Source organism: Thunnus maccoyii, chromosome 6 (genome assembly GCF_910596095.1).
Source record: "Thunnus maccoyii chromosome 6, fThuMac1.1, whole genome shotgun sequence".
In the NCBI taxonomy this organism is placed as follows: domain Eukaryota; kingdom Metazoa; phylum Chordata; class Actinopteri; order Scombriformes; family Scombridae; genus Thunnus; species Thunnus maccoyii.
In genome coordinates, this window is record NC_056538.1 from 18,953,288 (window position 1) to 18,968,709 (window position 15,422).

A 15,422-nucleotide genomic window follows, 5' to 3' on the forward strand; every position below is an offset into this window, starting at 1 on the left:
AACAAACCTCAACCACAGAAGTGGCAGATCATAAAATGCGCTGATCTATTTTGTCATTTAGGTGTGAGAGCTTGTTGTAAAACAGATGAGCTGTATGTGTTAACATCAGTCTCATCAATTAGAATCTCATGTTATGGCCATCTACTGTGAAATATAACAAAACAACAGGTTAAGTAGGTCACACAGATGACTTCAGCGCTTGAGAAACAAACTAGAGATTTATTAGTACCATTTAATAAATAGATTGTTAGTCTGTGAAAGAAGTTAGATCGGACAGTAAAAGTAAATGATTTATGTAAGGAACATCCAGAGTTGTGAACACTGTGATGTGTGTGTGTGTGTGTTTGTATGCTACTCAAACTGCCCAGTATGTGAAACCCTCCTACACTGACTACCATAAATCCATCAAAAGGGAAGACCCAAAAGCAAATTTAAGGATGGGAGGAAAAGTTTGCCACACCAGCATCCTCTTTAAATAGTTTATGTTGTTCACCCATGAAGAAAATATCAAATTCCCGATGAAAATTTATGGAAATTAGATAAATGCTATTACAGCAGCGACTTTTTAAAGCAATATATTCTTTCCAGCGACAGTCAATGTGTGGATGATAAATAGAAGGTAGTCGGAGAGAGTTGGGAGGGTCTTTCCTCCTGTGGAGCGGACCTACGAATCTGTTATTGCATTTCAGCCTAACAGGATCAACATGCATACTAAAAAATGCAGCTTCCAAGAAAACCCCCATCCCGACATTCCCGTCATTCTCTACCTCTCTTTCTCACTCTCTTTATTTGTCATCAAGAATCTAATACCATTTTCACCACAGTGGAGTGTCAGGTTATTGTAAATAAGATGATATTTTCCCGTGGACTGTGTGTGTGTGTGTGTATTCGCACACAGAGACAGGATAGCTTTATAATGTTGATTTATCAGCTTGTCAGAATCAAGGATCTTTTAGACACTAATGCTTATGTGTTTGTGTGTATGTGTGTGTGTGTGTGTTTGAGTGACAGCACCTCATACGCACATCATGTGCACTTGATCTGATCCTGTCACCATCCCACAATCTGTCCTGGCTTCCCATGGGCTTGCGTTGATTGGTTCAGTCACCTCAAACCAGCCTTAATTCTGATCATTTATTGGCCGTTCCCTCATCTCTCTGGTTAGCCGGCCGGCTGAGTGGTATTGGCTTTCCAATCAATGTGCTGATTGTTATGAAAGGGAGGGCTATTTATTCAAAGCAAAATGCTTTTTCTGTCTTTACAACCTCCTCTGACGGCACATAGTATTGATTTTGTATTCCTTTCACAAACAATCAGCAGTTTAAGTAGAAATGATAATATCAACAGAAGTGAGACTCTACACTTTGACTGTATTATCTCTTGTGGTTTATGCGCCACTGTTTTTTATGTGTAGCTATGAATCAGATATTATTATGTGAATATTGCTTTGTAACAAAAGAGAGAGAGAGCAGGATGTACAGACGGCACAGCTTGAACTTGAACAACTTGTCTCTTAGTCCTGCTCTTTTTCTTTCTCTCTTCAGTAATGCATTACAGTAATGTGATTACTTTTTTCAGTGCTAAATAGTGTGAGGGATTACAATTTCAAAGTCAGTATTTCATGAAAACTTGTCACCACTAAAAAACATTGTGGCCAATTTTAATTCACAGCTGAAGCTCTCTACGGAGGACAAAACAAACTAAAAATCTTAACAATAGAGCTGACCCTAGACAAAGTTATCTTTAATCAAAGTGCAGTTACAATTTTTTTCCAGAGCTTTCATCTGCATCTCCCAGTCTTCATCAGTGACCTTTAGTTCAGATTATTTTGTTAAACTACTTTCATCCTCTAACAACAGTAGGTTTTTGATTTCACTGTTAGAGGATTGCATGGTCCTGTAGGCTTTGACCAATTTTGTCATGACCTTTCTGACTGAAGGGTTTCTCTTCTATTCTGTTCTTTCTCAATAATGCATGGAAGGATATTACGGTAATCTGATTACTTCTTTCAGTAATGAATCATGTACGGATTACAGTTTCAAATTATTATGACTGCAGCTGCTTTCTACAAAAGGACAAACCCGCCAACATTTAAACTTTCAAGTCTACAAGTGTTTGATAGTAAAAATGCATATTTTGGATATGAACATTAGGACCTAATGTAACAACATGAATTCCAGCTGACTACAACTGCTGTTCCTCATGAAGGACAAATTACCAACATGGACTGTAACAACAAACTGTGAGTTTTTGATATCACTGCTGTATAAACACTTCTCGTGATTTTTAAGATTCATTATCAAAATGAAGGCTTACATCATCATTTAAGGTTTGATAAATCTGTCAAACCTCACTAACTGAAGGGTTTCTCTGTACATACTGTTGCATATCCTCCTGTTATGCAAGAGGGACCCCCCCCAGGGTTGCTCTTTCCAAGGTTCTCTCCCTTTTTCCCAGTAACATTTTTTTTCCTCATCCAAATCGCAGGACAGAGAGTACAGATTACAAAACCCTCTGAGGCAAATTTGTGATTTTTGATTTTAAGCTATATAAATGAAATAGACTTAAATTGACTCTTAATGGTGCATTCCATTATTGTGATTACTTAATATTAAATAAGTAATGTATGTATATGCATGAATTCAGAACGACTGCAGCTGCTTTTATAAAAATAAACTTCAGAACTATCATTCTGAGCATGATCCCAGCAAGGCATTAAACTATGTACAAAAATAATAAATTTAAAGATATGATATTTTATATATATAAAATCAACTGTATGGGCCATTAAATGACTTAACTGACAAGAGTACGTAATCAACTGTATTTTTTCTTTAGTGGTCGGCCTGCCCGTTAGCTGCCTGGGACAATGAGGTCCTCGAATGAATGCAGGGAAGTGTGATAATTACTGCTATTCTGAGAAGCAGACACAGAGAGCAGGAGAAGGAGGGAATTATTGTTCTACAGCTGGGGAGGGGAAATACTTGTTTCCTTTCTTGAACATAAATATTTACTCTCCTCTACGGCCAGCTGACTCACGCTCAGACGACAGCACACACGGACCCGGAAAGGCCCCTCGCTGGGTCCGAGTGATGCCTAAAACTCTGCAGCCCGCCACCTCCTGAAACATGACGGCCATTAGCGCTCCGCTGAGTTTACAGGCCACCCCTACCTCACACACACACACACACGCACGTTTTCGCTCTCTGAGACACACACACCCAGCTTCCTGATCTGATTAGTGGACTGTGGTGCCCTGTTAGCCTGATGATAGGCCATTTCCCATTTTCCCATCAGGCCACTGTCCTGCATGGGACATTTGTTGCAGCAGGTGATAAAAGATTGAGACAGGAAGTGAGACAGCGTGTGCGTTATGAACTTGCGCCATCAGGGAGAAGCCTGCTCATTTCAAAAAATGTAGATGAGCACCATTTGGCATTTTCTTGCCCACCTAAAATTCTTACCTTTTGTGTTTTTTTGTTTTTTTTTGGTCACACAGTGTCGCCACGAAGACAGAAAACAAACTCTTCAGGGCTGTTTTTAAGCCAACTTATTGTTTCACTCTCTAGTTCAATACAAGTTTCCCAAGAAGAAAATGTGTTTGGGAAAAGTTTACACATTGTACTCTCCTCCTGTATATTACATCCCACTAACCCTTTTAAATCAGACAGCCTAGGTAACAGGTGGTCAGATGTTTTCCTCACAATATAAGGCTGCCTTACAGAGTATTTGTATTGTAATATTAGTAGGTGGTGACTGAATTAAATAATAGAAGAAGGGCATAGTGAGAAGGGTTTCTTGTTGACCATAGTGACCTGAAAGCTGCAGTCCCTCTGTACAGTACAGTATATTTAGGTTTTTCTTCTTGTTTTTCTTGTTTCTTCCCCCAGTATATGGTCAATCTGTCTTCATGAACCTTACACACACACACACACTTGCTGTGCAATATTACAAGACCTACCGCCTCCTCTGCTTAAGCCTCTGCGGTAATGGAGACACTCAGGTGTCAGATAGTTTACGAAGAGAGAGCAGTGATCCAGACCTAATGGAACACAAATGAGAAAGTCTGAGAGAAAAAAAAAACACATTAATGCACTAAATTAAATGAATGCAGCCTCTAAGTCAGTGAATAAAAAGAAAATTTAAATACACAATATCAAATTGTATGAGGGCAATAAGAATTGACTTTAAGAAGTCATTTAAATATTTAAAGAATTCATGTGTATTTCTGTGGCTCTTGGCTCAAATTGCTCAGTTTCATTTGAAAGTCTTCATTCTGACACATCCAAGTTAACACTGCAGCATTTCTCTTGTTTTTGAGGTTGAGGGGAAGGAGTTAAAAGTCTTAGTACTATAGATTTGACAATTTTCAACAAACCTACATTATTACAGTAATTCTCCCTAAAGCTTTTCCCCGTGTCCTGTATGTGTTTTTGTGTAAAAGAAAGAAACAGAATGTATGAGTGAAAGACACAGTTTGTCTGTGTATCAGTGAGTTTGTTTTTGACAAACTGAATGTCTCCGCATCAGTCAGTTTTTCATCTTTTTTCCACTGCACCATCTTATAATGACCAACAGCCTCCAATCAGAGCTTTGCCATTTTAGAAGCTTATAGTAGTGCTAACACTAACTGCTGTATTCACCGCTGCAATCCCGAGTGAAAACAAAAGAGACAATAAATAATAAATGGTGCTCTTTAAGCTGTGTTCCTAACATCAAAAAGTAATGTCTCTAATATGCATATAATATCCCATATTTTGTCCTCAGTGGAATCTAATGAATAACAGAGCTATACCAATTAGGTGCAGGAAGTTACTGTTAATTACATTTCTAAGTTCTATTATGTAGTTAGCATGCATTAATCACAATGTTATTTTTCCAAATCCTATTTGTGGTTAAAACAGAGTCAAAGTGTATTTGGAGTGGATAATGGCTCAGCTACCAGATGTAAAAGTTCTCAGATAAACAGCAATGTACCATGATACATTAAGCCTGCATGTTATCAGATAAGTTAAAAAAACATTCTTGGAGCAGCATAATTCAATAATATGTTTTCAGATTCATATTGTTACAATTTAAATATGGAATTATAAAAGCAAAGACCAGACAAGACACAATCCATTATAATTCGGGACAGAATAAAGTAATGCAATATCTAAACCACTTTAATCAAACTAACAGAATTGTTTTGTGACCATGTATGAAAAATTACAAGATGTCCAAGAACAAGAAGAGTCTCCAGCCAAGCTACCGGATCTGTGAGGCTGTACTTAAGCAGAGTGCTGCTTTTAGCTAAATGCTAACGTTAACATGCAAACATGCTCACAATGATAATAATGCTAACATGTTCATGTTAGCAGCTATAATGACAACAATTCATCCTGACGGGAACATGAATGTTTGCATCAAATTGCATTGTAATCCATCCAATAGTTTCATTTCACTCAAGACAAAAATATGAGCTTCATGGTGATGCTAGAGGAAAGGTCAGGAGATCACCAAAGTCAACAGGATTCATCGTCTAAGAACCTTGAATGAAATCAAGTCAGTGGATCACTAAAGACAGTAGGCTTGATCCTCTGGGGACCATAAATGTCTGTATAAAATTTCTCAGCAATCTATCCAATAGATATTTCAGTCTGGTCCAAACTGGAAGACCCACATTGCCACCCATAGCGTCATGCTACTGACGTGGCTAAAAAGGCAACAGCTACAGCATTGAATGAGCTGAGGAAACTGACAGGGGGCTGAGGGCTAGAGGGAGACAATAATTGTTTTCCTCGGGTCAAAGAGAGAGTGTATAGAGAAACACTTCCTTCCAATCAAATTCAGTACAACAGTTCCCCAGTTTCCTCCTCTTGCCTCTGTACACTCCAGAAGGAGGAAATACAGAGCTAAATAGGAAATGTCAGATTATAGAACCAGAAAGTAAGAGTTAGATTATCAAATCACAGTGCAAGATAAAGTTTAAAAGCTATGAGATATTCTGAAACTGTAGTCCTGTACACTAAACTGCTTGGGCTCAGAGTTTATTAAAAATGTGTAGCCTACCCATCCACCTATTCATACATACATCCATTGATGGTCGCCTCTCTCACCACCTTTCTGTCTGACAATTAAAAGAGCTTCTCTCAGTCTTACTGTGTAGTTGACAACTGTAGGCAGAACAAACCAACAAACAACATGCACTCGCCAAAACAAATCCCGGAGACAAAAAGGGACATTTCAATGATGATACACAATAGAACTTGTCAACATTAGGCCTGTTTTTAGCTGTACGGCTCCTACAAATAGACAAAAGCATTATTAAGAGGAAGATGTGAATGAAGTGCAGGAAAGAAGAGGAGGACTGCTTAAGTGTAACCATCTCCTGTGACCCTAATCCACTATTCAAGAACCAAGACAACCTATTGGCACCCATTAATCCTGAATTGGCTTACAATCAATGAGCTCCTCAATAACTCCTTATTCATTCATTCATCAATACCTATAGGCCTTTCCTGGTCCCCATGTGCCTCACCTGTCACATGCTTGTCCCTGCTTCCCAACTGCCCTCCATTTGCCTCCCATTTTTATACAAGACCAAGGGCGATTTCAAACCTACATTGTTTAATCCGGTTGAATCAGACACTGGTTTCATTTTACCCCCTTGGTACAATTCGTTTGTGCAGATCTGAACACAACAGCACAGCAATTGTACTCAGACACGGACCAAAACAATTGCGCCGAGACCCTTTAGAGGAAATAGTCTTGGTTCAGTCACAAATAACTTCCGTAGTGGTTTGTTTGTGGTGGGAACATGATCTGACCTTCATCTGACCCAACTGTAAGGTGTACTTAGCAAGTTTGAGCTAAATGGCTCCCATAGCAGAGTACGGTTTGCAAAATTAGCAAAGTTAACAGTTGTTAGCAGCTTGCTGGAGAATGAATCAAGGTTCGCCCTGGACTAGCAACAAAGTACGTTGCCTTAATTGATATTTGGGCAGTAAGGAGCTTCTTCAGGACCAGAGATGTCTGACCAATGAGCAGAGAGATTGTTCTCATGTGGCTTTTAGTGATTCTTTTTGTGTGTGTGTGTATGTATAAAAAAAAACCAAAAGAGGAAACCAAAGTATCCATACAATCGGACCATAGCAAACCAACTATATATTTGAATACACCCTCAGAGTCTACAGCCATGTTAGCAGCAGTGAGAGAGGCTGTACTTTTAGTGGTGCTAACGGTGCTTTTAGCTAAATGCTAATTTTAGTATTGACATACTCAGAATGACACTGCTATGACGACGCTCCGCAATGTTCAATGTTCAGCAGTGTTCTTGGTTCAAAAAAAGAAATCATATTTTGTGGTTTTCTCATTTTCTGCACTGGTAAAGAGGTAAGTTTTATAGCTGACATGTCCCAGTGCAGATCCTGTCATGCATAGGCGACACAAGGACATCATGCTTGGAGAGGCTAAGAAGTCAGCAATGGCGGGAAAGGCCCTCTCTAGGGTCAGTGTTTGGTTTGTCCGTTCTGGGCTACTGTAGACAACATGGCGGTGCAACATGGTGGTCTCCGTGGAAGAAGACCCGCTCCCTATGTAGATATAAAGGGCTCATTCTAAGGTAACGAACACACAACAATTCTACAATATACTTTCAAATATTATATTCCATTTTTGCCGAGTCCATTCTGCTAGATGCCACTAAATACTATACACTGCACCTTTAATCACATTTAACTTTATATTTTCTATGCCAATTTAAATGTATCTATTAGCTGGGAAGTGTTTGATTAAATATACTTCCTTTATATTTTAAGCATTATTCCGTTATTCCTGTGCATTTGCTGAAAGAATTTAATTTGCTCGTTTCTAAAATCAGAGATATTGCTTCAGAAACAGACTTCATTCTGAGACATCTATTCTCAGCACAGCAACACCAACAACTCGCTTTGCGTTGCTTCACCTGAATAACCCCCCCCCCCCCCCCCCCCCCACCTGTTTACTCCACTCCTCCTACCTGTGCACCGTACGTGCTGCGCTTGGCACCAAAATACACAGATAGGCAAAACAAATTCAGAAAACGGTTGGAATGCTACTTACGTTTGTCATTATAATCAGTAACTAGAGGCTTCTGTCTCTCCCACTTGGTCTCTCAGCTGTCTCTCTTGCTTGCTCACTCTCTCTCACCAAAATAACCTGTTAGCTACTGCATCCGAATAACAATCAGCAAGCCAAGTATTTCATGAAAAGCTTCAGCATAATATTTCCATGATCATTTTGGCGAGGCTTAGCCTCCCCTAGCCTCTTATTAGCGCTGCCTAAGCTGTCATGTCGCGGCTGATGACACATCTGTGTTTGTGTGTGTGGGAAAGGATCCCAGCACGTGCCACTGACACTTGGCGATCAGATGGACGTGTGAATGGGCGTGTCACTGTGCACAAAGTAAATCAATTAAGCAGAGGGAATCTCCAGGGAGACAGAAAGGAAAATAGAGGTGTTGTTTCCTGTCTCCAACTCCCCCAAGAGACCCTTAAAATACACAATATAACTCAAAATGTAATCTGTGTTTCCATTAAAAAGCCTATAACCATACTGTAATGGCCAGTCTGGTTGCAGCTGTTGAACCCCACAAATACATCACAAATGTATCTATTACTAACTCTGATTATATCTCTCCTGTTGTATCTTATAGCTGAGCATCAAACCAATGTTGCTTAATCAGCTCTATCTTTAATCAAATTAGGTCATAATGAACTATATAGTCTGATCCAGTCTCCTGGTACCTCAGGTGTTTGAATCAGACAATGATGCTAAAGATAGGAATAAAAAAACACCGTCCCAGGTTGCATTTGGGTTATTAATGTGCATCTCCAATTAGTGTAAACAACCATAAACAAAGACAAATATTTTAGTGAAACCACTGCTGTGTGGTGCAGAGGAGAGGTTGTGAAGCCAAATTCCGGCGTTCAAAGGTTGTTCTGTCCCTGAGGGGAGCGGGGAGGGGTTAGGGCGGGTGCATGTGGTGTAAACGGGGTGGGGCGATCATCTAGGGTACGCTTAGCCTCTTCAAGAGGAAGACCCAAACCCTGCCCCAAAGAGCCGGGTCCCCAGGGACAGTCTCACCCCTTTTTATTAGAAATTGAATGAATGTTAAAGCGTATGTGTTCAACCTGTGAGCAGAGTGAGCGCATAATATGAATCAGTGCACTGTTTATGGCCAGACTGGATTCTGATTGAATCTTTATATCTAATGCAAATTACTCACAACAATTCAGCTTTACAGAAACATCCTAAAGTGATTCACCCCCCTCACCCTCCCCTCTCTCACCTCCATCCTCACCCTGAACCTTTGCTATAACTCCCTGAGAGGCAGCGGGTTGCAGGCGAGGGGGGGCGGGGAGGGCACAGGCGATATATGAGGGCAGTGAAAAAGAGCAGCGTTTTAATTGACACCCTTTAAGTTATCTGCAAGATAATTATGGCCAACAGCTGTAGACGGTGCAACATGCAACAATGGGTCTTATTAGCATTCTGGTGGAAGTCTGTAAGGGAGTGCCAGACTACATGAATGACACTTAAACAATGTTGATGTGCACACACGTACACAAATATATGTACACATTTTATACACAGTCAGTGGAATCGCTCACACACAAAAGACAAGCGTATATGTACGTTCACGCTGCTTTGAGAGAGAGCAATGGTTGAAAAAAGGCTGCAGCTGATGACTTTTGTTATTTTTTTGTTACATCGAGGGGTCATAGCTCTTTAAAATCCACACTCTCCATTTTGCCTCAAAGCAACAGCGCAACCCACTGCGCTTAAGAATATGTGCTCCCCGTTTTAGTCCTAATGTGAGAATTAATTATGAATTAATTAACATTACACTTAGGAGCGGCTACTTTTAAATCTCTCTCTTTTTTTTTTTTCATCCTCTGTCTGTGTAGTCAGGAATAATGGGGGCGAGAGAGCTTGAGAGAGACAAAGAGGAGGGATCAAGATATGGATGCATTGTGTTCTCATGTCTAAGACTATCTCCAGGTTATGAATTAGAGAATGTGTGTAGAGTTTGTTTCTCCCGGCGAGCCATTAAATATTTCATGGAGGGGGATAAATGCTGGGAGAATGCCACCCCCTCCCAACATGATCCACACTGCAATTAGAGGCCCATTATCCCTCTCTCAACCCTCACACTCTGTACAAACTGGGCCTCAAAAGCAGCAATAAAGAGCCCTGTGATGAGCTATGATAACAGAAATGATGAATAGAACACTTATCTTTAGGATCTATAATGAAATTACATAGTTTTGCTAACCCGTGTATTTTTATAGGTCATTTCTCGCTCAACATCATCAAAAAAAAAAAAAAAAAGAGAGGAAACCCTCCAGCTTCACACTATTGGGTTTCATTCATTTCATTTGATTTGACATATCATGCTTCTGTGCCTTGGCAATAAGGACACAACATTGCAGCATATTGGCAAGCTCATTTGCTTTTCATAGTGAGCGTTGTGTCCAAAAAAAAGTGCCCCCTGGGATAAACACGTGTACGGGGACTGCGGGCTCGCCGCCCCAGCAGCAGGTGGCCCATTGCTGCCTAATGAACACCGCAATCTGTTACTATCGCAGCGGTGCTTTTCACCAGACAATTAGGCGACTAAGCATGTCATTATTCCAGGCCAACAAGAAGAGCCTCTTCTCTAATTTCATCTTTTCATTCCTGTTTACTCACCCACACTCCCCTCATTAACGAGAGATTTTCCAGTCCATGCTAATTGGTTTCAATAACATTCATTTTAGTTGAAAGGAAACGATTCTGTTAATTGAGGAGCGCAGAGAGAGGAGAGAGGGAGCGAGGGGAGAAAAAAAAAAAAGAGGGGCTTCTTTTCATTTTCAAGTGCGTCCATGAGATGACGCTTTTGAAAAAGCGCTCTACAGGTTCAGAGCTAATGAAATTAAGTGATGCCGGCCGTGGCAAAAAGGGAAGCCCAAATTAAAAGCAATTTATTTTCATTGAGGCATGTGGCACTGTTCGGGCACAATTAATGGGCTGAGCATAGACACAGAGATATGGAGAAAGAGAACAAAAAAAGAGACAAAGATACAAAGAAATGACTGGTGGCACAGATGAGTCAAGAGAGCAAAGTCTAGACCTGGACAGATTAACTGTAATGATTTCTATTATTGCATTTCTATTTCTTTTTTCTGTTTTGGAAATACAGGCTTTGGCTGTTCAAATATTTAAAATATCCTAAAATACTTGAATGATGTTTGCCTAAGGTCTGGCACAGTGTAATAGTGTGTGTGGCTTGCAACCAGAATAACTACAATCAGGAGTGATTCATATGAAAAAGAAATTGTTTGCCTGAGAAGAAGTAATGGCATCAACTTCTTTTGGGAAATTTGATCATGTTCTTTTCATAATGTTTGGTTGAAAAACATTTATGCCTTTAGCTCACTGAACACAACGCATACATTAACAAATTGCCTTTGTCTCACTATGAATATATGTCGGTGAACATTGTCGGGTGATTTTTATACTTGATATGTGTCCAATTCCCCCGTAATTACACTAACATATGATTTCCCACATTGTAGTCTATAGAATTCACATTATTGTTACCAGTAGTGTGTGAAACATGACTCTCTTTAGTTGAGAAAACAATCACACCGCAAGGTAAATTTAGTAGCTGTTCTGGAGCATTTCGATCCTATCACATGATCCTCCTCACCAATTAAATTACAGTCAGATGACAACTGGGAAAACTCCATCTGTGATATAACCTATTTCGAAGGTCAAGATTGAACCTCATGATGCTCTTTAATTTAAATGTCTGTTATCATACAGAGAATAACAGCATGACATCAAAGTGCCATTGACTGTTTATTTCTATAGTGGCTTTATATACTTTTTATACACTTCTTTGTGGATTTATATAGCCTAATCATGAATTTGCCTCAGAGAAATTTACAATATGTACAATATGCAAAAGCCTCTATCTAAAATAAGTCCACTTTGACCTTTTATTCTTTCCAAATATTGCATAGTTTTTGCCTGAAATTTCAAGGCAGCACAACATAATATTAAACACTATTCAATAAGACATCCAGGCAGCTTGAACCAAGCCTGAGAAATGAGTCTGTAATCCTTCCAGGAAGTATATTAAGTGTTAGAGCCTGATGTCACTGCCAAAAGCAGAGCCCCGTTTAGGGCCATAACCTCTTCACGGCGTTCAGATACGGTCAGTCAGCTGCCTAACCAGCCGTTGTATGGTTGTTTAGTGACGGCAGAGTGAGCGTGTTAATGGGCTGTCTAAACAGGCTCAGCTGGGGGCCGCGGTAAAGGGGGTGGGGGGGGGTGGGGAGGGGGGCTAGACAGCTCTCTGGTTCCTCTACAGGCTGGAGGTGTTGCAGGTTGTAGCCTGTATAGGCATCTAGAGACCACAGGAAGAAGAGACAGAAGGGATGACTCAAGCTATTTTAAATCGTTAGTGATCAATATGTTGACAAGCAGAGAGAAAGGGAGGAGATGGAAAACAATTAAAAGAATTATTTGCAGGCGACTGTGCTGTCTGTTTCCTCGCTGAACCATCAGTATATCTGCCTCTGCCTGTGTTTCAGCCAATGAGAAACCAAACTAGTATAAAGTATGACTAAATGCCCTGCTAGTCTCCGAGGAGCTCTGAGTGCGGAGCTAGCGGGAGATCAGTGCAGTTAATTTACATAGCATTTGCATTATGTCAGGACATGAGCTACAAATAGGTATGAGTGTGTGGCTTAATTAGAAATGAGCCAGGCTTTTCAAAAACACCCTTTTGCATCATAATTGAGTCAGCTCAGCGCTGGAGTAAACGGCGGTGAGTGGGGGAAAAGACGCCTGTTTCTGGAAGCGCTCAGAGATGATTGGTAATTACGATACACCTACCTGGGCTCAGAGAGAGATGTAGTATTTTTATACAAAACATTTATGGGCGCTTTGAACAACAGCAGAGGAAACTGCCCTATAATATCTGGGTCAAAACAATTAAATATATGTATATCAACTGTTTTGTATCCAGAGGGGGTTGTGACTTGGAGGTTGCCGTTGTTTCACTGTGTGGGCAGTTTTTGATCAAGGATGTGCAGAGAAATATCTCTATATGACTTTTTAAAACCCCGCAGGACCACAGCTGACTACAGGAAAGTTAAAAGTTAACTATAATGCAAATACAATGTGACTGTTTCAGAAATGGTCTATACTCAGGTTTTTGCAAATAAATTTAAAAAATCCAGGAATTAATAATTACATAAAGGATAGCATTTCTGCAAGGACTCTATTGACTTTTCAAAGATTAACCATATGAGGAACCATGAAGTATCTACAGTATAAAGAACATTAAATTTACATTCAGGCCCAAGCCAATTTGTCCTTACTGAAGATATACATTTTTAAAAACAGATAGTTATATTGTTGTTGTTGTTTGTATTAGAGGCTCAGTAATTTCCTAATACAACTGGACTCAATTTTTTTTTAAAATTTTAATCAAACATTACTCAAACAGGAGTAAATAGTGCATTTGAAGGGGACTTTTTTCAGCTTTAGATTAATACACACCTTGTGCATTTTGAGCAGTAATGGAGGTCTATGGCACAGAGGGATCAATTCATCGTTGGTTCTGGAGTTTTCATGTGATTCGCCTGCAAAAAAAAAATACAATCACCAGCAAAATCTTGTCATGGGTTGGTGCAATGGTTGACAAATCACATTTCAAGGCTCAGTGCCCTCTAGCTATACCTGGGGAAGTCACTGAATTCGAATTGTTTGTGTTGGTCAACAACTATCAAACAAGTGTCCTTGACCATATCACAGAAAACCACAAATGACCATCTGAAGCTGACCTGTGGCCAAAGGTCAATAACAGATGTTCATCTGCCTACTGAATCCTTTTCCTGTTAACCTCTGTCCTACCTGTGTATTCTTCTCACATCCATTCATCATGTGTTGAATATGTCTTTGAGTCTTTGTTTGTTTGCATTGTACACACAGACGGTGTTAATGTCTGAACAGCTTGCTTTAAGTGTCTGATGCATTTTTTGTTTCTATTTTAACTTGCTAAGTGATGTGCCAAAATGGCTAAGTGTTGGGGACCCGGGGTGTTCGGAGTACCTGGGGTTACCAAGGTTACCAAATTGAATCGTCCCCTCAGACATGGCTGATCTACATAATTTGGTGGTATCATTCACAGCGTCTCACAGCCCGGGTGATGAATGGCACTCGCAGAAGATAATATTTCTGCTTGGATGTAATAAATCTTATGTAAAGTGCTCCACTGCTTATATAGCAATGGCAGAGAGGAAGAAGAAAAAAAACACACTCTCCTTTATTTTTACTCTCCTTCTATCTCTCTCTTTCTTTTTCTGATTTTTTTTGTTTTTGTCTTTCTTCTCAGTCGCTCCCTTGGAAACTCACACAAACATGAGGCCTTTTACAACAGGATGTCCGAGTTCTTCAAAATCTTCAAATTACAAAATTAGCTGATTCTCATTGAGCTTATCTGTAATGTTAACATCAACGATCTTGATGGTTACACTACAACCACTGGGTTCATATATGAGAGATTCCACCAAAGTTGTTGTGTGTTTCTTTGTACAAGTGAACATGTTGTCCGCGGTGTGTAGGTTCTGGTAACGCTGATCTCCTCAGAGACCTCTTCTCTTGGCTTCTTTCACCGCTGCTTCTATACCTGTTGTATTGATCGCCGCCCCAGCCATCCCCTCACAGACAGCCCGCAGTGTCCTGCTATTACTAAACCAACCCCTGGGTCGTGAACTCGTGACCTCCTGCTGCTCAGTGCTGCTCAGAGAGGGGCATGACCTCCACAAGGGGCTGGGAGGCGAGGGACACTCTGGGTAGCTGTTCGTGGTATTCATAGCTTCCCCCGATCACAGTGCATTTGCATGTGCTTATCATGCATTAACACTCATTAAAAACACAATAAAAATTGAAAACAGCTAATTGATTGAGACTAATCTGGATTCTTATTGAGCTTGTAGCAAAGAGAAATTCATGTGGAGTGTTTTATAGACACAGATTTCACAACAGTTAGTCTGTATATATAGAAACACACAAATTAAATGCAAACTGTGTCTGTTATAATTTAATTTAACATAAGATAACACTGTTCTAAAAGTCAAATTCCAGGTTACTAATCACAATTGTTTACTAATTAAGTTTTTCGATCTTCCTCCTCCTATTATGCCTGTTTTTAATAAGCTGAGAGTCAGGTGTACTTGACAGTAATGAATGACTGATTTTAGCTGATCGTTATTGCTGCCCTCCTCTTGCCTGCTACTGTGCGTGTGCACACGTGCGTGTGTCTGTGCGTGCCGTGGCTGCCTAATAAAAGGGATAATTGTTCCATCTTTGCTTGCAGACACATAAAGCAGTGTGTATTGACTGCT

The 15,422-nt window shown here is 40.1% G+C and overlaps 1 protein-coding gene across 3 annotated transcripts in view; it reads right to left on the minus strand.

Moving 5' to 3' along the window:
- rsrc1 (arginine/serine-rich coiled-coil 1) overlaps positions 1-15,422 on the minus strand; it is a 226,724-nt gene that overhangs the window by 169,986 nt on the left and 41,316 nt on the right. For 2 of the 3 annotated variants that reach the window (XM_042413936.1, XM_042413937.1), the window contains one exon: positions 3,962-4,042. The exons of the other annotated variant lie outside the window; for it this stretch is intronic. In XM_042413936.1, coding sequence (XP_042269870.1) covers positions 3,962-4,042 — 81 coding nt within the window. The remainder of the gene's footprint in view (positions 1-3,961; positions 4,043-15,422) is intronic. 3 annotated transcript variants of the gene reach the window in all.